This window comes from Eurytemora carolleeae, unplaced genomic scaffold (genome assembly GCF_000591075.1).
Source record: "Eurytemora carolleeae unplaced genomic scaffold, Eaff_2.0 scaffold99, whole genome shotgun sequence".
Taxonomy (NCBI): Eukaryota; Metazoa; Arthropoda; class Copepoda; order Calanoida; family Temoridae; genus Eurytemora; species Eurytemora carolleeae.
In genome coordinates this window covers 49,102-71,877 of record NW_019396154.1, presented here as the reverse complement: position 1 = coordinate 71,877, position 22,776 = coordinate 49,102, and the positions used below count along the sequence as shown (strand labels likewise).

Here is a 22,776-nt window from a genome sequence, read left to right as displayed (position 1 = left end):
CAATATTTAATCTAGGTTAGAACACATATTGTTAACATTGTAATCTAACTTCCTCCCTCTTTTCTTAAAAAACGTTATCCTTTATATACGACCGTTTTTTCCTAATTTTAAACTAACAAATTTCGCAGATTTTTCTGCTTGAATTGGAGGATTTCCAAAATTTATAAAAATTGGAAATGTCAAAGTTTTTAAAAAGTTTTAACTGATCATACATTCCCTGGGCCGAGCAATGTAAGGTCCTGCAAAAAAAAATTGGATCGAGGACTGAATTCGATAAATGTGCAGGGTCGTTGAACTACCACCGCCGGTTCAAATTTGAATCCCCGATTCAAATCCTTCCTGAATCCTAAACTTTGAATCGGTGGTTAAAATTTGAAACGGCGGTTCAGTGAGTTAGCTCAAATTCATTCGATTTAATGTTTATTGGATACAAACTCGCCATAAAATACCTTTGGCCGGGTATTACACTTAAAGGGGGGATGCCCCCCCCCCCGGTTGTACCACTGACTAACATGTAGCGTCAAATATATTTAGAATCTTGTAGGATTCAATTGTTAAGATGACGGAAACAGTTTGTGGTGCAAACCAAATACGAATAAAACTCAACTAAGTGGAAACGAAACGTAAACCATAGATTTCTGAAATTGATAATTCTTTAAATTGTACACAGTTAGGGACGTGAGCTAGTTCTCTCATATGTATGCAATAAATATCGTAGCAAATCCCATATTTATAAACCTGAACACACCTAAATAAATTACGTTCTACATTGTAACCTAACTGCGCTTGTAAGTAACTATGTAAAACTTATATTGCGATTAATCTAACTACGATTGTAAATAACGATGTAAAACTTGTAATTACATTCATTAACTTAACCACATGTATCATAAAATTCAAAATATACGTTAGCTAGAATAATTCTCCGCTTTGATTACGGCGTTAGAGTAAATATAAATGCCTCGTGTATTAACGAGAGGGAATGAGTTGGATCTTGTAAGACAGATACTGAAGAATACTGATTGAGTTGTATCCAGTTTGATATTGAATAAAGTATTATTGAACGGAATAGTTCTTAATTGAGTTGTGTTTTGTAAGCCAGATACCGAAGAATACTGATAGAGTTGTATCCAGTTTGATATTGACTAAAGTATTATTGAACAGAATAGTTACTGCTTGAGTTGTATTTTGTAAGACAGATACCGAAGGATAATGAAGGATATACCTGAACTGGTACCGATCTAAAAGACTTTTTTGGAGTAGGGCATGTACACAATTTGGGAAATGAGCTAGTTCTCGTTAAAGATAATTTTTAGCATCACAGGCACATTTAGCATCAATTAGTTTTAAATATTATTTTTAAATCAATATGTAAAGAAAGGAAAACCCTAAACCTAAAAATGGTGTTTGGGGGGGGGGGTACAAGATCACTCCCCCTTACTCTATATTCGCCCGTGTACTAGATCAGATATTTATGATCTCATAATAATCTTGAACTGTGCTCGGTGCGCAGTGGAGAGTAAAGCGCGAATTCCAAATTTAGTATTAAATAAACACCGGGGGTGCATACACTGTAAACGCGCGCGCAGTGATCATTATTTGTAAACTATAACAAAAAATCAATATGGGACCAATATGGGATCTAAAACCAATAATGGGACCTAAAAAGGACTGAAGGAGTCGTTTTAAGGGACTCCTTAAATATATAGGAGAGTGTCCAATTTTAAAACCTTTTAAAATGTATTGATTTTCTGATTTTTCCCCTTTTTCTCCTGCTGCAAAATTGCGCACATCAGTGTAAGAGAACCGAAATTGAAAATTATCACTTTATATAAGATATATGATAGAAAACTTAAATAACTCAAATATTTTACGAAGTCAAAGGTTTAGAGGGTAAATTGGATATAACACTTTATGCATAGATAGATAGGGCCATTTAAAAAATTCAAAACTGTTACCTTTAAAGGGACTGTATAAGCGTAATTTCAAGTACCGTTCCATGCAAAGATTATATAAGACCCGATTCACAACAGTACCATTGAAAACTATTTCTAAACAAGTATGAATGAGATATTTATTTCAATGATTTTGAAAAGTGATTATTTTCAAATAGTGGCCCAATTCTGTTAAAGGAACTCGCGCATTTCTACTGCAGGAAAACTAGAAATTATCAGAATTAAACACTTTACAGCTCAGAAAACAAGTTCACGGAATTTTTTTTATTTCAGATCAAAATTGTCTCAAGAGTGAAAAAGTTTGAAAAAAGTGAAATGAAAAATAAATTCATGACTTGAGCTTAACGGAGTTAAAAGTACTTTAATTGGGATTAAACAGAGATGTGGATCTCACAGGTAAGGTTAAACTCTTAAAGGGAGTGTTCGCGATTTTTATCTAAACAAATAAAAAGAATTAAAAGAATTTTTTTAAGTCTTCTTTAATTTACAAATATATTTAAGATATATTTCATTGAAATAACAGAGATACACTCATTCTAATTTGCCAACATTCCCTTTAATTTTTTATAATTATAATAATTCGTGGTTTTTATTTCATCACTTTAGGATATGTATCAATACATTTAAATCATAGATATATTTACTAAACTGATGTACTATCAGGTCCGTTTTGAGACAATTAGAAATTTTTAACGTTTACAGTGCTCCTTAAAAATGTGAGTTATTTATCCCATTGCAAAATTGCATTCTCGATAAGTTTGCATTTAATCCATTATGCGAATTTTACTTGCTGATCAAAGATATGATCCGAAACAGTTTTTCAAAACGATTAATCGTTTTGAAAAATCGTTTTGATGTATATCTTTGTGATGAGTAAAAATTTTGCATAATGTAATAACAAACCCAAACTTGTTTAGCTTGCAATTTTGGAATAGGTTTGACATCTCAGATTCTTGTGGAGCCCCCATGAAGTCTTAAAACTTTAAATGTTTAAAAACAGACCTCAAACGATACCCATCAGTTTAACTCTCATATCTACACAAAATTGAGCATTAACAATTGAGAGCGCTCTGATCACAAGGCCTTTGCACTTGATTTTAACAACTTTTTTACGATTTATTTTTTATAATTTTTGTAAAATAAAATGGTACGAGGCATAGTTAGTAATTTCAAATGTTCATCTTTTTTCTTCTTTCTCCATCTGCGCGTCTTTGAGCCATTATAAGATAGTGCAGGATCACCCTTTCATTGTTTAGATGTACCCCTCTCCGTTTTTTTGTTTTGCTTAATTGTAATTGCAGCACTGAACATTCTTGTCTACTTGCATTGGTCATCACTTCTAGTACTTCAAGTTAGTTTCTATTTGCAGCGAGGAAGCAATAGCTTCCCTGCTATAAACCGCACATTTTTACTTTCCTTTACATGGAGGGTTTATATTCAACGGAGGATAATCAGACGTGGCCTTTGCCCTCTATTTTATCTTACTGATCCCTTAATACTTGTTTATAACCTTGGACATGAAAACTTCACAGCTAGTTTAAGTTCAATTGAGTATTTGGCATAGATTTCAAGCCGATTTTAGGGCATTTGGCATAAATGAAGGTTTCTTTTGCAGAATGTTTTCTAACAAATATTTAATCCTGCGCGACAAAACTAAAGATTAAAATCAAAACGATCTTTTTTTGCCGTTGTTTTAAGTAAAATTGGTTAGAATAGAAGTTTATTAATGTTGTATTAGATATGTAAGCTTTTGAGAATTTGTAGTAGTAGAAATGACATTCTCATAACACCATGACAGCAAGTTTTCAAACTTTGATCTTTAAACTTTTGAAAACGAAAAACGTTCATATTACATTTTTTGATTTTTAAAAAACTAGCTCAATTATTTTTTTCACTTTGAAACCGATCGCTTAGTTTATATTTATTTTTCCTAGTTAAAAGTTGTTTATAAAAAATAGCAAACTGCCCCTCTGCATAACCCCAAACATTTCATAACATTAAATAACCCTTATTTTTTAGGTTCTGTTAAAATTCTAAACCGAATAAGTGAAATTTAAAAAAATATATATTTAATGGTCAACTGCACTAATATTTGAAAAAAAACATTGAACAAATTACAGATAGGCTTTAATTCTATTGAATCGATCTTTTTTTTACTAAAAAACTCCTGGTTCAACATCTTTTAAAGCTTGATCACAATGATAATCTAAAAGTTGAGACCGTATCAAGATATAATAAAATTATAGTTGACCAAACAAACATGTATGAGTATTGAGAATAGTAACCGAGGTTGGGTTTTTAATGATTTAATTTTCCCCTCTTATGTACACCATTGTTCCTTCCTGTGGTCAAAAATTGTGTTTCCAACCCTGAATCAATCAGTTAACTTTAGTATTTGATTCGATCAATCAGTTATATTTTGTAATTGATTAGATCAATCAGTTATCTTTTGTATTTAATTAGATCAATCAGTTATCTTTTGTATTTGATTAGATCAATTCTTCTTTGTTATCCCATGGTCAGAAACAGAACCCAGGGATAACCATAAAATACAACACCATTAATTTTAAATGTTGCCTTTGCTTGATTTTGAGATCAAGCGCTATCTCACAACGATAAAAACAAAACAAACTTTTAAATATTTGTTTTTACAACACTTGGTCAGTTAAAAGATATGCAGGTTTTAAACTGTTGAAACCAACCAAATCTAAATGTTTGTACCATTATAATTAAATAATTTAAATTCTCTCAAAATTGGTTTAAATTTTACAACCAATCATCTATTGGTTTATCACAGCCACAACCAAGTGGAATAAAAACATATATTTTAATTCTAAAATTTAATAGATTTTCACGGCCATTTTGTTTATCTTTTTAATGCCGCGTACATTTATGATTTAATCAATAAAGGATACTAACACTGTGCACGTGGGAAGTTCCGTTTAGTGTTTTCCCGCCATAATTATTGTTTAGAGGATTTATAGAACACAGGCCTTTCCTTCTTAAATAATTAATTAAGATTGTCTTAACACAAAGTACTTCCAGAATAATAGGAAACAAGAAAGTTCTTTTAACTAGATTATATTATAAATATTCGTTCTTGGACCTTGAAAAATATCTTTAAAAACAAATTATCTTGTTTTGTTTTATATATTTCTCAAAATAAAATTCTTAAAAAATTTGGGAAGAAATGATTTATAGTTAGAAAATTGGTGTAAAATGAATATTTATGCAATTATAAATAATCTCACTATTTACCATCATAATCCCCTTCAAATCTGCACTAAAAACATACAATTTTTGATCTAATAAACATATTGTTCATTATTAAACTTGTTAATGTTTTTACAAAACAACTTTACGAAGGTTTTCTAAAGGCGTATGAATGCAATGGTGGTGCACACGCTGCACATAGAGCCAAACTACTATGAAAAACTGCATCAATTTTCAAGACTTGGTCGACTTTAAAGTGGTGCAATGCCTAAATTATATACATATTGTGTATTCTGAGATTATACCTAACTAACTCACATTAATACTTTTTTGTAGCCCTAGAGATTTGCATTTTAAAACTTGAAAGAAATTATTTTAGCTTTCATTTTTAAGGAGTAGTTGCAAAAGTTCTCATTGAGTTTTTACGTGAGAAATTGCAACATTTTAATCAATGTGGGTGGGGCAGCGCCATAAAAAAAATTTTAAATTTTAAAACTGAAGAACACAAAAAGATCGAGCTCCCGGCCGGCCCCATGGGCTTTTACACAATCATTACATTTCTTGAATAGGACAAATAGTATAAAAATATTATTAAATAATTCTCATAATTAATTTCATTGAATTAAATTAGTTCATATAATTGTTTGAACTTTTAATTTGGCCAATTTTATCAATTTAATTCCTTGTATTAGGAAGTATTGGATTTTAGTATTGTAAATCAAAGTATAAAATATTTATTTCATAAATCCACTTTTAAAAATACTTCCAAAACAATTAATAAAGGTAGCTGAAAACTTTTATCTAAATATATAAAATGCGGTTTATCATTATAAGATTTTTAAGAATAATTTATCCATGTTAAATATTCTAAAAACTTAGTTGGAGCACAATATTTTTAATTATGCAGCTTGAAACCACGCCTGTGTATTAAGACATGTCCAAGACGAAAATTGACTCAATTTGGCGAATTTAAGCTCCAGATAAAGTTTAAATTCATTAATGTTTATTGGCATCATTGTAATACATATTTCACGAACACTTTTTTTCATCGAAATTATTTTCAATCCAGTGTTTTCATTTCAAATTAGATTTGAGAAAAAGGACATTACCAGAGGAATTAGGTTTTTCTGATTTTGATTGGCCTTAATTGGTTTAAACTAGTGTAAACAGGTTTGAGCTGGTTTAAACTAGTTGTTAATGGTCTAAACTGGGTTAGACTGGTTTAGACTGGTTTTAACTGGTTTTAACTGATTTTAACTGATTTTAACTATTTTAAACTGTTTTAAACTGGTTTAAAAGTGTTTAAAGCTGGCTCATACTGGTTTCAACTGGTTTAAACTGGTTTAAACTAATCTAAATTGATTTAAACTGGACTTAATTGGTTTCACCTGGGTTAAACTGGTTAAAACTGGGTTAAACTGGTTTAAACTGGTTTAAGTTGGGTTAAACTGGTTTGAACTGGATAAAACTGGTTTAAATTTGCGTCGTCCATTCAAAATGTTCGGGCTTTGCACGACTATATTGTGTATCGTAGATTTTTAAGGGTTCTGTAACCGAAATTTCAAGTGACCCTTTTAACCAACTTTATCTGATCAAAAATGTGAAAGATTTTTCGCATTCTTTGATTAAAAACTGCTTAATTCTAAAACTTCATATATGTGTTCTTTAGTATAGCACAAGTCACTTTCGTAGAAAAACCACAATTGGGTACCGTTGTGAATCGGATTTGCATGGATGTTCACTGGAAATTACGCTTACAGTCCATTAAAGACTATGTATACCGGTTTAGACAAGAATAGTTTATGATGCTTAATCAAATTTGATTGAGGATAGTATCAAAAATTTTACTGAAATCATAAAAGCAAAATATGCAAATCTTTTTGGGCCAGATTTAGCTATAGCGAGAAGTAGTTGAACCGCATAAACGAAGTTCAACCACTATCCTACAACTTTAACCTGCGTACAAGAGAATAGGTTTAACTATCTCTACGAGGCTTAAATATTCATTAAATCTGTTAACTGGAATTTAGAGCTGAGTTGCTAAATTTGAAAGGTGCACTAATATAAAAATCGGATCAAAAGCGCTAAACTTATTCTCTCTTATTTGAGATCAGAATACGTTCAAGTCATGAAAACCAATTTAATTTAATTATAACTTCATTTTTTGCTTTAGTTGTGGAGAAGTGTTTTCCTGGCTTCTGTGTACACATCATGTACAGCTGAAGGATTCCCAACAGCTGAAATTCAGATAAGGTAACAAACCCAATCCTAACCAAACCCAAGCCTAACCCAACCTCAACATAACAAAACCCAAACATAACAAAACCCAAACATAACAAAATCCAAACATAACAAAATCCAATCCTAACCAAACCCAAACATAACCAAACCAAACCCAGCTGAGTACTAACCCAAACCAAAATAATCAGAACTAAATCAAACCCAACCAAACCAAACAAGGCCTCGGCCATTTTAAATCATTTAAATTTTGGCAGATTTTTCTTTTCAAATTGGTTCATTTAAAAAAAAAAACCATTTTAGGATTTTTTTCTTCCAATTTTGATTTTATAAACCTTCCCTGGCGCCAAAGAAAATTTGGCCCGATCGGTTCAGCCGTTTTGACGTGTATAGGTTATAAACGGATACTTTGCTTCAGTATATTTATAAAGATATTCTAGACATCCTGGTGAACCTGGCTCTGTACCATTTTCTCTTCAACCAGACCTTTCTCCTCATCCTCCTCATCACCCCCATCCTCTTCAGGATAAAGAGCATCCTGAAGATTATTCAACCGATCCATCGATCACCTCTGGAGATTATCTAAAAGAATATGATCTTGATGACGTAGATGAGGAAGAAATAGAGCAGTTTAATGAAATAGAAGATGAAGAAGAAGAAGAATATGATGATGAGGGATTGGAGAAGGACCAAGAAGTTGAAGCGTCTGAGCCCAACAGGATTGCAAAATTACAAATTATTGTTAGAATTAAGAAAAAAAGATCATAAAATGCAACACGAAAAGTTTTCAATTAGAAATGCAAATTAAGAATTTTGTGTATACGTAATTATGATATAATTTTTAAAATGTGTCCTGAATATTTTCAGAAAACAAATTATACAATATTACTACATTTCGAATTAAAAGATATAGATTCTGCTTTCACTGCATGCAAGAGAAATATGAAATGAAATGAACTCTGTGACGTTCCTTTTCGATTTAAACCGGTTTAAAGGCTTTGGTTGATTGAGAGAAAATAAGATATCTATTTTTTCTTTTTTTCTTTTTCTCTTTTCTCTTTTCTCTTTTCTCTTAGAATTTAATATTTTTAATTGTGGACTGCATGGTTTATCTTTTTAAGTGACTATGCTACAGAAACGATGGACGATATTGTTATAATTGAACTCTTTTAAAACCACAAAAACGATGATATCTTTCACATTATTGATCAGATAATAGTTTAACTTGTAACTTGATCATAGCCCTCTTTAAATGGGGGTTCGCTTGAAATTACAATCACAGTCCCTTTAAAGGCGTGCTATTAAGTGAGGAAAGGCGGAAAAAAATATTTTGCAATGTTTAGGGTTTTCAAAAAGGACACAAGCAGGATGGAATTAATGTTTGTAAACAGTGACAACTTCAGGAAACCGGAAATACATGAACATGAGCCAACAATGGCCGCTGTATACTTCAAATTCTGTAGACCCCGTCTCAGCGGAAACTTTTTCTTGATTTTTTCCCACAGTGCACAATTGTCCATGAAGCAAGGAAGGGGGGGGGGGTGTTGTACATAGTATTAATTGCTTATTTCTAATATAAAACTCGTATTTTCTGATCTTCAGAAACAAGAAAAAGAAAAAGAAAGGACGACGACCTGTGTTAAAAAGAAGGAAAGTCAAAACCACGCGTTTTCGCCTCAGACAACCAAACCAAATAGAGGATGAAAAGAGCAAAGACGACAACGAAATCGACGAAGATAATGTCGAAACAACGACGTTTGCGGATTTGAGCAGAGGTCGACCGCTTACTGAGCTGCTATTTACTACAAGATCACCAAAAACTATTATTTTATCTGATAAAATTCTTCCAAAGTCTAGGTGAGTGTTATACTACAAACAAATCAATTCAGTGAAAATAAGCAAAAATCTTTATGATCCAATTATAACCAAACTTTTAGGATAAAATAAAAATTAACTTCGTCTAGGATTTTTATACTAATTATATGATTAAATAATTATATAATTATAAAATGATTATGGATTGTAACGTGGGGATCATTTGAAATTTTGTCGGCAGTCCCTTTAAGAAATAAAGCTTCGAACAAATTCAAGATAATACAAAATAGGTTGAAAATGTCAGTTCTTTCATATAATTTTTTTAAAATAAAAACTATCTTCATTTATTTACCGACATTGAAATGCGATAAAAAGTTTTTTTTTGGTCATTTAAAATAGTAAAATAACTTTTCTTGAAATAATATGGTTAAAAAATCGACAACATAATGCTTATCAACATATTTAAATAGCGCTTGGATTTTCTTTTTCTAAAACTTTTTATTTCTTGCAATTTCATTTGCAAATAATGAGAAAAAATTTACATTTGGTTTTGATAACTTTCCATTTTAGCATAATTCATGCATATTTAATTTATACTTTAAGTACCGTTAATAATCATGTTTGAGCCAGACACAATAATTCAACTATAATCAGACAGACACCTCATCATAAGTTACAAAATGTCATCTGTGTTTAAATATCAAAATAAAATTATATAGATCTACAGAGATAGAAGGCAATAATATAGATAGATAGATAGATAGCTCGATAGAAAAATTATGGATAGAACATTTCATACATTGATCATTTCATAGATAGGACATTTCATACATAGGATTTTTATAGATAGGACGTTACATGCATAGGATATTTTAAAGAGAACACTTCATAGACCTGATCTATTAATTGAAATGTAATATCTTTGGAATGTCTATGTCAAAACAACAATAATTAAGATATTATGAGTATTTGGTAAAATCTATTTGATTTATATAAATTAATGATACAAGCGAAAAGTTGTATTTATCAAGCACTACTAAATTCGAAATTAAATAATTATTGGTCTTCAAAAATGTCTAGTTCTTTGTGGGGGCTGTACATTGGAACTTTTTTTAGTTTTGCACATTTATGTAACCCTGTACATTGGAACTTTTTTTAGTTTTGCACATTTATGTAACCCTGTACATTGGAACTTTTTTTAGTTTTGCACATATATGTAACCCTGTACATTGGAACTTTTTAGTTTTGCACATTTATGTAACCCTTTAGATTGGAACTTCTTTAGTTTTGCACATTTATGTAATCCTGTACATTGGAACTTTTTTTAGTTTTGCACATTTATGTAACACTGTACATTGGAACTTCTTTAGTTTTGCACATTTATGTAATCCTGTACATTGGAACTTTTTTTAGTTTTGCACATTTATGTACCCCTGTACATTGGACATTTATGTAACCCTGTACATTGGAACTTTTTTAGTTTTGCATATTTATGTAACCCTGTACATTAGAACTTCTTTAGTTTTGCACATTTATGTAACCCTGTACATTGGAACTTCTTTAGCTTTGCGCATTTATGTACCCTGCTGTACATTAGGACTTCTTTAGTTTTGCACATTTACAGTTAAATTTTAGTAATTGGAAAGACTAAAAACAGCTTTTTACAAAAACTTGTCAATCAAAATTATAAACAATTATATAAAATTCTTTTGTTTATAACATAATAATTTTACGATGCATGCGTAACATTATTTTTTTTTGTAAATGTGGTTTTAATTTCAGTTATTTTAGCAAGATTTCAATTCTTGTTCATTGAGACAGAAAATAAACATCATGATATAATAATTAGTTGAATTGTTTCTCATGGACCAGTTAAATCATAACTTATGATTTACAACTATAAAGCTTAAGCAACAAAGAAATCAAATTGTATCTTGAAGACATGGCATTATTAAAACATTAAAATTTTGTCAAGGGAGAGGGGGGGGGGGCAGGGGGGGCTCAACTGCACAATTAACTTGCTTATTAGTTTAAAACTATGTACAAAGTTAACCGTAAAGAAGACACTTAAGAAAAGCCTGCATGGAATTCAGATAGCCGTATTTAAATATTTTAGGTCCTTACTAAAAGAACTTAATTTAACGCAAAGAAATTGCACATTTAAATATTTGTTATTTCGTTGGATAAAATAATCTAGTTCGAAACATAAAATTGTTACCATCAGGTTGCAAAGGTATACAGATAAGAGTATTTAAATTTGTGGCAAAGAGACTCAATTCCTTTGATTCAATATTAATTCTTCACTTTATTTTAGAGCAGATTCGCATACATTTTTTTTAATCTAAAAGGGATTGTAATCGTAATTTCAAGTGATCTCAGATTTACAATATTAAATACCATTAATAGCTTTGTTTGATCAGCACTAATTAGATATATTATATGCCTTCTTTGCATATATATAGGGTTATTTAAAATTACACTTACAGTTCCTATAAATAATCAGACGCGTATTCAGATTTCAGCAAGGGGGGGGGGGTTAGATAAAGTAAAACTAAATGTGACCCCCCCCCCTCCCCCCTGAAGCCCTGATAAAAAAATGTTTATTGCATGCATTATTGATTTAAATCTGTCAATACTAATTAATCATTAAATATCACATGGATATAATAAGAAGTTGGCAGATGTTTATAATTATGAGATATGTCAACAAACCAAAGAGTATTTTAAATATTGTTAAAACAATAAATGTTTGTTTAGAAGTCGAGATATTGAGATAATTATTCGTCCAGATACAAGAATTAAAGACCTAAAAGATGACACTACTACAACACCACCTATTAAATCAGATGATAACCCCCCAGCAGATCGCAACCTAGTCAAGGAGAAGAAACCTCGATTTACTGGAGTCCGTCAGAGAAGCAGGGAAGATAGAAAGAATATCCTGTTTCCTCCCAGAATTAACAAGGCACCGGGCAGAATAACATTTCCCCGAGGGTCTAAGATTGCGGATAGGAATGTCAAATCAAATAATGATGATAATAATTCTGAAAATGAGATCAGTGTAGAAGATGTGGATGACTTCAAGGTCCAAGAAAAGGATTCTGGACTACGGAAAAAAGTTAAATTTCCCAATTTTGAAACAGGAATAACAGGTATAATTCTAACCACAAAAATAACTTTCACCGAGGCTAATAACCTTGAATTTTTTGGAAGTCAAAATTTTGCACACTGTAATAAAATAAAACTTTTAAAGAATAATCTGTTGCGTTTTTCAGACTCTACAAATATTCTACACTTAACCGAAAACGGAAAAAAGATATAATTAAATAAAAAAAGAACAGAGTATTGTGAATATCGAGATAAATGCTTGATCACAATTTTTGTTAATCTGCAGATTAATTTAATCTTCATATTATATCCCACATGGTAATGAGACATGGTCAGGGGTTGAAAGGAGCTTTGATCAGGGGATGAATATCTAAAATCAAATTAAAAGTTCCCACAGTGGATATTGAGATCAAAGTGTTGGATACTCATAATCTGGCCCGATTGCTTGATCTTGATATCCACTATGGACACTTTAAACATTGTTTAATCTCTTCATATTAGTGATTTCTCTAGGGTGCGCTCGAGATGTGGGATATTGAATAAAGATTAATTCAATCTGCATATTAAGAAAAGATCAAGCATTGATCTTTTCCCAGGTCTGGTCAAATTGGCTGCCTAAGTCTAACCCAGACTATAACTAATTTTTTTTACTGCTTCGTAATTCAATTTCAGATGATTTAAAGGTAATAATTATTTAGGGGGGACCGGACTTCTGGAAGTAATAGAGATTACCTCTCCTGCAACCAGAATCCAGAATGCAAGGAATCCAGATACTAAAATCTCAGATGTCCAAACATCGAAAACTAGAAAACTAAGAATTTCAAAGGCAAAAGTTCCAGAGCTCAGAGCTCCTATAGCTCCACTCCCAAATGGGAGTGTCTCAAAACAAAAAGTATCAGAGGATAGGACACAAGAAAAAATAGCTCCTGAGTTAGGATTTCCTGAAGTACGGGGTCCAGAGGCCAGAGTTCCAGAGTCCAGAGTTGCTGGAGGAAGATCTAGATCTCGAGGTGGAAGAGTGCGTGAAGGAATCTCTCATCTCAACACTGTCACCTTCAGACCAAGATCCCAGTCTGGTACAACTGAAACCAGTTCTTTCAACCACCAGGAATGACAATAAGAAATAAATGCCGCAAAATAATCTCAAGACAAGGATATGATTAACCTTGCATATAATAAATTCATATTGCTTGTGTCACATTCCAATGTTAAATACCTGCTTTTTGTAGTGTCCTAAAATTTAGTAAAAACAAGATTTATTCTGATATTAACAGTCAATGATAATAAATTGTATATTAGCTTGGTTTTGCTTGCAGATATAAAAACTAACCAGATGTTTACGTCTCGCCAACTTAGGTTTTCCTTAAACCATTAGTTCCCAGTATTTATCACAGGGGTTAATATCTTATTGTCTGGTAAACAGGGTATTCAAAGAATGCAGGACAAGACACCGGAAGACTTGAACTCTGGTTTCCCAAACTTCCCAACAAGACAACATGACAGAGACCACAGGTATAGTTCTTCACTCAGTTTTTTGCTTAGTATCAAAAAGTTATCATATTGATATATAAACTGAATCTTTCTTTTGTGCTTAAGAATTATGACAGAACTGAACACCTTAGAAATGTGCTTCCTTAAAATGTCAAACCTAAGCCGGATGCATTCAAAATTTGAGTGGAAATTGCAGTAATACATATTTTTGTACTTAAAGTTGGGATAAATGTTGTCTTTAAGGTAGTAAAGAAATAATGAATTTAATTAAAACATAAGTATTCAACCATTCATTGTGCTGCATACCCTTGTTTAACAGCAATAATGCATTTCGTTACCGTAAAGTCATGTCATTATTTTTGTAAGAACAATTTATATCTAGCATTATGCAATTTACAGTTATTATGCAAATGAATATGATAAATGGCCAGGTTGAATTTAATTCAAATTGATGCATCTTTACCTTCAGGGTTGAATCTTCTGAATCTAACGGACAGGGAAGGAAGGAGGATGCAAAACCTCTTGTCATATTTGAATCTCAGCGAAGTCCCCAATCTCAGATCCATGGAAGGAAGCCTGCACAAATTTTCCCTGCTGTACCAGATAGAAATGTGATCAATCCAGAAACCATAGATTTGGTTGATAATCCCAGTTTTATCTCACAGCCTTCAGCTTTTGATAATCCACCTTCTCTTGGAAAGGATGAATCTGGGTTAAGACCTAAACCATCCGTATTTGATGATCAGTTGTTTGATCTTGGAAAAGGATCAAACTCTGCACAAGAAGAACAAGGGTTTGAGTCAATTAATCAATCTACCCCACCTTCTTCCATATTTCCAACCCAAATATTAAGAACTTCCTCAATAACTCCTAGACCTCTGCAGCAAACCTCACCTGTGCCTAAACAAGGAAAATTAATATTTGGAACATTTTCTAGATTTTCAGAAATCTTTATTATGCATTTGAAATCCTAATTTGAAGTTTAAATCAGACATTTATAATTATCTAGTTTTCCAATATTATTTAATTTCCAAGGATTTGTAGAGTCTGTTCAATCTGCTGGGGAAAAAGGTCACATTTCTTTTCCCAGGCCACCTAATCCTCAGACCTCCCAATTTGATCAACCAGAGTCCAATATTCATATCGCTCCACCAACAGAATCAGTGCAACCTGGCCTAACTCATCCCATTCCTCATCCAATCCCATCCTCAACAACAGAATCAAATAATCTTCCTTCTTTTATAAACTTTCCGGTAGTTCCAACTTCTTCATTTGAACATCCTACTATACAACAAAACTTTGATAACACAGTTGGTCCCGTTAGAGACTTCATTCCTATTTTTGATAGACCAGAACAGACTGTGTTTCAGGAACCTCTGCAAATTCCTGAAAGTCAGCTTCAGCCTGGATTCATTCCGCCTCCTCAGGTCCCTATAATTGAACCAGAAGCTCCTATAGGTCTTTCCAATGTTGAGTTTGAGGAACCACCAAGAGATTTTACCTTTCATCCAGTTGTAAGAACTCCTGCAAACCCTTCCCTGCTCAGAGACTTTAAATTCCAAGAGGTTGTTGGCAGCCCTCAGAACTCTCCAGAGCTAAGGCACAACATGGTTTTCACTCACCAATCTCCTCACTCAGCACATGTGCAATCAACTCATGCACAATCTATAGATGATCATCAACCTCCTCCTCTACATAGAGAACCCCATCATTTCCTTCCTGAAGGAAGACATGAGCATACCAATAAATTTCACAACTCTGATTTCATCAGTCCAGTTTTTCAACAAAACAAACCTTTTATTTCCTTTGGACAAGGTATTATTGAACCAGTACCAAGACCAAGACATAGAGAACAATTTAGAGATCATGGTCGTCGCCCCCTCAATCCAACTCACCCTCCCATACGACCACACCCAAAGCTCTTTAATTCAAAAGCTAACGGACACTTTCCTCCATTGGTCCATACAGCAACTCCTCGTCCATTCTTTCAATCCACTTCCCCTGAACAAAATCCAAGTGTAGTCCAGCATTCCACACCTATTCCTCAGATACATCATGATTTTCAACATCATTCAACACCCCAACCTGTCTTCCTTGACTCTAAAAGTCCCCAGTCAAATTATGACATTCATCCTGACCAGAGAAGTCCTGGCCGTATTCTTCCATTTCAGAACCATGGATTACAATATAACAGTATTTCTTCTTTTCGTCCTGAATCTGTGCCTTCAGCCAATATAGTTCATTCTCATCCTGCAGTTCATTCTTTTCCTGATCCTGATGAGGATGTTAATCCTCATATAGATGCAAATTTACATCTTTCACACCACAGTAATCATGTTTTTGATCCTCTTCACCCTAATTCTGTTAATCTTTCCCCAGTAATCCCTCCACATCACCCAGAGCAAAACAATGGTCACACAAGAAAACCTTCAATATTTTTTCTTTCTGATTCATCTAAAGAATCATTGCCTTTTGGCACTCCTACTCCTATACCTGCAGTTATACATTCCTCAACACCAAACCCATTTAAGTTAGAACCAACTCCAGGTTCCCATGTAACTATTCAGCACTTTCCCAGTCCTTCGCCCATTCCACTTATTTACCAGCCTAAAGGAAAACTTGAACCATTAAGGCCATTTATACACCTTTCCTCTACAGAGAGACCTCAGGCTCTGCCCTATCATGGTGAACCAACCCCTCTTCCATACCAACACCCGTCAACTAAACCTTATGACAGTTCTTATCCTTCAGAACATCCATCTTTTGAGTCAGGTCACCCTCATCAAGGATTTGCTCATGACCATCCGACACCTCTAACATCTCATCACCCATCTCCAAGTCCAGTTCATCTTCATCATTCAACACCTCCACCTCATCATCCATCCTCTCATCATAAACCGTCTCATCCTCCTCAAGCTCATCTTCCTACTCCTACTTCTCCAACCCAAACTGTTGTCCACTCTCATTCCCTACCTCCCAAACATCATCTTCCTCATGTATATTCCTCTACTCAACCTCCACATTATCACTCCACACCAGCTCCATTTTATCATACAACTCCTGCTAGTTTGCACTTCTCCAGTCCTGCCCCAATATACTCAACTACCACTCCATTATACTCTTCTTCACCTGCTCCTGGATATCACACTACTTCAACTCCTCTATACCCTTCCTTTCCTCATCCTCATTACCACTCAACTCCAGCCCCACTTTACTCCACCCCTGCTCCAGTATACCACTCTACAACTACAGTGTCACCTTATTACCAGTCAAGTCCCCAGCCAGCTTATTATTCAACAATATCACCCCTGTATCCATTAGCCTCTAAACATACAACCAATACATTTTCATCTTTCCCATTTACAGACTATTCACCAGTTAGTCATTCTACAAGGGCACCAAGACTTGCCTCAGCCCACTCAGAGTCCAATCCAGTTGTCGTTCCAGGACCAAGCAAGCAAGAAGACAATTCTGAAGATCAAAGTACATCTGACACAAACAATAAGGACAGCATGGTCTTAGCTGAAACAATAAATGAAAAAGACATCACTGTGATTTCAGGTCAATCAGATAAAAATGAGCATTATCTATCAACCAATGGACATGGGCTACCTGCTCATTTAAGTCATAGTTAACCCAATCTGTGAGTACAGTAATTATCTAGTCAAAAGTATCAATACTAGTTCATTTATTGGAGTGGTAACAAAACATTGATTATCAAAAGTCAAAACTTCGATAATACAGAACGTCAATGTTTTACACCAGTCAACATTTGCATTATCAATGTTTTGTTTTTCGACGATTTGTTAATCAACGTTTTGTACCCACTCCCATTTATAGGTAATTAATCTAATTATGAATACATTAATTTATTTTCTAGTCAGTTCATTACGAACACTTGATAATAAATCGTTTTAGCAATGAAGTTATTGCCATTTTAACTCATCTATGATATGATACAATGCGTAATATATTTTCTAATTTGCGAATTAATCTTTGAATATGCAATCTTCATAACATGCTTCCCATATAGTATCCCCAGTTTAGACACCAGATGTGACATAATTAGGGTTTAGGAATTGTGTCTTTCTCATTTTCCGTTGGTGCAGGTATCGAGTTTTTGCCACAATTCAAATTTGACCTCACAGGTAGTTTGTAATATCTAAGCTCTAACACATTGGGTTTTAATATATATAGGGATTAAAAAATCAAGGTTTGTGGCAAAGACTTAATTCTTTTTGGAAAAGTATTATTTTTTAACCCTTTGTGAGTTAATAAGTACCAAGAGTACAAACAGGATTTTAAAACAGTCTATATTCTATTTCAAAAGTCTTAAATGCTTATAGTTTGACTTTTACCACAATTGCAAAACATATAAAGGGTAGGTATAGTACACAGATGGGCAAATAATTATGCCTATTGTTCTATTTGCATTGCATCTCCGACACCCCCCCCCCCACATCATTATTTTTCAGACAGCCAAAATAGAGTTATGAAGTTCGAAATAGAATGTTACGGAATGCTTTTAAACCCTAATTATGTCTGAAAGATATATATTATATATTATCTCATTTCAGGGTAAATTATTGTAATTTGTGTGGTATTTTCTTTACTATAGTTCACATGGACAATTAAGCATTTTAAATTTTTCAATCTTTTTTTCTAGCGCATTTAGTCTTTTTTTTTCAAAATTCTGAAGTTAGAAGTAAAAGTTTGCTTAATTTTATAGGAAACTTGATTTTATATAAGTGTAAAAAAGTTGAATTCTCCTGAGCCGGCGATTTAAAAAGTTCAAGAAAATACGACTCGGGTCTAAGCTGTTGTTGAGCCTTATATACGGCTCGGGCTTTCGGATTTAAGTTGCATCTATTTTTCAACAGAATTTAGTTCGTAAAACCGGTTTAATTCTGTATTTGACGGATTTTCATAGTTGGAATTGGCGCATTCCGGGTTTTAATGAGAATAAGACCCAACATTGAGCCTTATTCTTCACTAAAACCAACCAAGGTCGGTTTTATTTTCATTGGGCCTAACTCCTTAAGTTCGAGCCTTAGATCTCGCAGCTGTCAATCACGTGACACAAGCTGTCGTCAGAGTTGGGTCTAAGATTGGGTCTTAAAGCTGCGTTTAAGAAATTAAGACTCGAGCTGAAGCTTTTAAATCGCGAGCTCTGTAGTAATAATTTCAGTAACGACCATTGCGTAATCAGAACTTTAATGCATTATCAAAATAAATAAAATATATAATTAGAGAGTGTGTGTATTTTGTAGATGAAACAATTTTGGATCGTAATATTTGTAAAATAAATTATTAATTATTTTAACTATATGTGCTTTCAACTTTTCTATGCTATTTATGATTTTAACAGTTAAGTCGAAACCCAATTAGATTATCAAGTATCAAGGCAGAGAAATGGATAAACTATACATGACGTCACAAGTGTCAAATATAACAAGGAAAACAACATTTTCTCCCATTAGTTGACATGTTTTCCAAGATTAAATAAAGAAAAGTGAAAAACAGTAAGTAAAGAACACAAAATGGCACTAATTTCAATGTAAGATATGCACTTTATTATCACTAGTATTAATAATTTTGTCGGACACTTAAAACTGTTGACACTTGTGACGTAAAAATGAGCTGTACTGGGAGTGTACAAATTCTCCGTTCTACGTACTTGATAATCTATTTGGTCGAAACCAATTAATCCAATAAAAAGTTAAAGTAATGCGAAAATGCCAATATATTTAAAAAATGTTTACAACATTTCTCTCCACAAATTTTTTTTAACTTCAAAAAGAGGGTTACTTGAAGTTGGGTCGACGGTCTCTTAAAGTGACTGTAACCTTAATTTCAAGTTACCCACTGTGATTTTAAGGTCTCAAGCTCTTAAGCTAAAATCGATGAGAATTTTGCCTATTTCTTCTTTAAAACCAAAGCTAACAACAAGTTCTTTATATTGATAAAATGTACATGTAAAGGGCTACAGAAAAGCATAAGTTAGTTAGTGCGGTAAAGTCAACCCTATCCCAAAAATTGATGAGACTCTTTATAAGCAGGCTGAATCTACCGGTACTGTACTGTACTGTAATGTACTACTGTACTACTGTACTGTACTGTACTACTGTACTGTACTGTACTACTGTACTGTACTGTACTACTGTACTGTACTGTACTGCGTAGTAATGATGGAAACTTTTCTTAAACTGTCATAATGTGTCTACTGTCCTAAGGAGACCACTAAACTTGTTTAAGGTACGTTTTTAAGCTTAAAAATGTGGCAAAGGGAAACTTTTCTTCAACGTCAGAATTCTGGCAAAAGCTGCTAGTGACCTTCTGCAATATGGTTTTAAACCTGGTCAAATCTTGATGACCAAAGAAAATGATTAATTTGGCTTTTTATAAGTCCAAATATTCTCGACACCTTCGGTTTATTCAGCCTATAGATAAACTTTAAAGTGCATTATAGTCAACCAAAAGCACAAAAAATCCGGCCTCTGCCTCACTAGCCGTAGTGGGAGTGGGTGGAAGAAAAGGCTACTCCTGTATTTCTGTTGAAACTAGGAAACCGTCAATAGCCATGTGTTCCAGAAAATGTTGAACTAAAAATTGCTTCATAATGTCTTGGTTCAAGATAATGCTCTTCCTAACACTGATGCATCAATAGTTTCTCTGATAATGGGTTGGCAATATTTTGGTCTCTGTGGAATAGAACCCCTTGTTACCCAGACCTTAATGTCTTAAATTGTTTTACGCGAATGCAGGATGAGGTCCATGGGAGGGCCTGTCTTCTGAGTTGGTTAGAATTAGGACAGGCTATGTACTATGTGTACCTAGTTTATAGGTCCGGTAGAGAACGTTGTTGAGGTTGCATAAGGTTTTTAATGAAATATGTTCAATCTACTCCCAAACATTGAATATACGTAAAATCATTTAAATCATATTTCTAAATTGGGTTGAATATAAAAAATGTTATAATTATATTTTAAGGTTCCATCTTTACTACGCACCCTGTATGTGTACCTGGTCCCTTGTTAGGTTGGGATGTCTATGCTTTACCTGGTCCCTTGTTAGGGTGGAATGTCTATGTGTACCTGGTCCCTTGTTAGGGTGGGATGTCTATGCTGTACCTGGTCCCTTGTTAGGGTGGGATGTCTATGTGTAACTGGTTCCTTGTTAGGGTGGGATGTGTATGTGTACCTGGTCCCTTGTTAGGGTGGTATGTCTATGAGTACCTGGTCCCTTGTTGTGGGATGTCTATGTGTACCTGGTCCCTTGTTAGGGTGGGATGTCTATGTGTACCTGGTCCCTTGTTAGGGTGGGATGTCTATGTGTACCTGGTCCCTTGTTAGGGTGGGATGTCTATGTGTACCTGGTTCCTTGTTAGGGTGGGATGTCTATGTGTACCTGGTCCCTTGTTAGGGTGGGATATCTATGTGTACCTGGTCCCTTGTAAGGGTGGGATTATCAAAAATCAACACTTTTCAAACCAGAATATTGACCTTATCTTCAACATTATTAATAAGACTAAGATGTCTAAAATGCCGTTGTGAATAAGGAATGCCCCTTTTTTTAATGACTCAAAATAAACATCCAAACATCTACACATCTTAACATTGTTAAAAGCATTTGTCGTCAATACTAGTAGTTACTCATATCAAATTTTAAATTGTATATTCTATTTCTCCTCATTTTAACATTATTATCAGTATTTTTTACAAAACCCTAGTTTAACCGTATGCATCAATAAATAAAATAATACCATATTTTAAAATCCCAGTTTTGATTTTTGGTCGATATTTTAATATTTTAATAATATATTTCTGAATTAATAAAAGTTTATAAAACAATATTTTACCAAATTTCTAGAATTTTAAATAGCTTCATTAAATTTCATTCTCTGACTTTTAAAGCTCAAGAATGTTGAACGATATTTACAATCCTAATTCTCTGAAATAACATAAACTTTGTAATTAACGTTGATTTAAATTAAAACCTTAGATTTTTTCTTTTAATTTAGGGAAAGTCGCGTTTTGAAAGGTAATTTTCAAAATAAAAAAACTCATTTTTATTGATATTTTATCCCAATCAGCCAAATAACAACCTTTGTAATCGAGTTTTATCCCACACAAAATTTGTCTCTGATCGGTTCAGCCGTTTTGTTATTTGTTGGATCCAATAAATGGAAATGAGTATTTGCAACAAACTCAAATTTCCTGATATATATATCTTAAAAGAAATGCGTTCAAAAATTGAGAAATTATGGGGAAATCTGGCCGAAGATAGAAGATAAAGCAGAAAATCTATCAGTTGTTCAGCAACCTGTTAGAAGAGCTGAGCGTCTAACAATGGGAGCCAGCACACCAGGAACCACAAGGAAATACTTCAAGAGAACCATTGCAATACCCATATTATTTGCTGTTATATCTTCCTTGACATAAAGGTTTGGAGCAGATCAGAGAAAAGTTGCAAATCTGCTAACTCTTTCCCCTCAGATTCTTATCAAAAGATCTACACAAGAAGTGAGAGCTGATCTTGATGAAGCCCTCGACCACTTTGCCAAGGTATGACAAGGGTTATACTTATCTACTATTTTCATTTCTTTTATTCTTATTATACCATAACAATTTCAATATTTTTAGCTAATTGATGGGGGCCATCATGGATAGCGCAATTATTTAACAATTATTTTTACATGCAAAGCCGTGAAGGCTTGAGTTTGGAGGTAGTAAAAGAACATTTTTATTTTTTTATTTTTTATTTGGATTGAATTTACTGTATTCATTGCACCCCCATTTTATGACAAACTAGCTGAAGTACCCGGCATTGCCAGTGGAATTTTAAAAATCGATAAAAACAAAAAAATTATAATTGATTTAGCTTATGTCTGTCATCCCCAATGGTATCCATGAGTTTCCTCACTAAAATTCACCCCATTTGATTCCGCCATTTGCAG

General features: G+C 33.3%; 2 protein-coding genes across 2 annotated transcripts; both read left to right on the top strand.

Annotated features, from left to right (window-relative positions):
• The first annotated feature begins 2,232 nt into the window (after positions 1–2,232).
• LOC111696639 (leiomodin-3) lies at positions 2,233–8,174 on the top strand. Its single transcript, XM_023466314.1, has 3 exons — positions 2,233–2,351; positions 7,342–7,421; positions 7,847–8,174. The coding sequence occupies exons 1-3, from the start codon at positions 2,337–2,339 to the stop codon at positions 8,172–8,174; spliced, it is 423 nt and encodes a 140-aa protein (XP_023322082.1). The 5' UTR covers positions 2,233–2,336.
• Positions 8,175–8,532: 358 nt separating this feature from the next.
• Positions 8,533–17,745, top strand: LOC111696638 (mucin-6). Its single transcript, XM_023466313.1, has 7 exons — positions 8,533–8,558; positions 9,009–9,263; positions 11,979–12,373; positions 13,028–13,437; positions 13,753–13,841; positions 14,290–14,729; positions 14,856–17,745. Exons 1-7 carry the CDS (start codon positions 8,533–8,535, stop codon positions 17,453–17,455), a joined length of 4,215 nt encoding a protein of 1,404 aa, XP_023322081.1. The 3' UTR covers positions 17,456–17,745.
• The last annotated feature ends 5,031 nt before the right edge of the window (positions 17,746–22,776 follow it).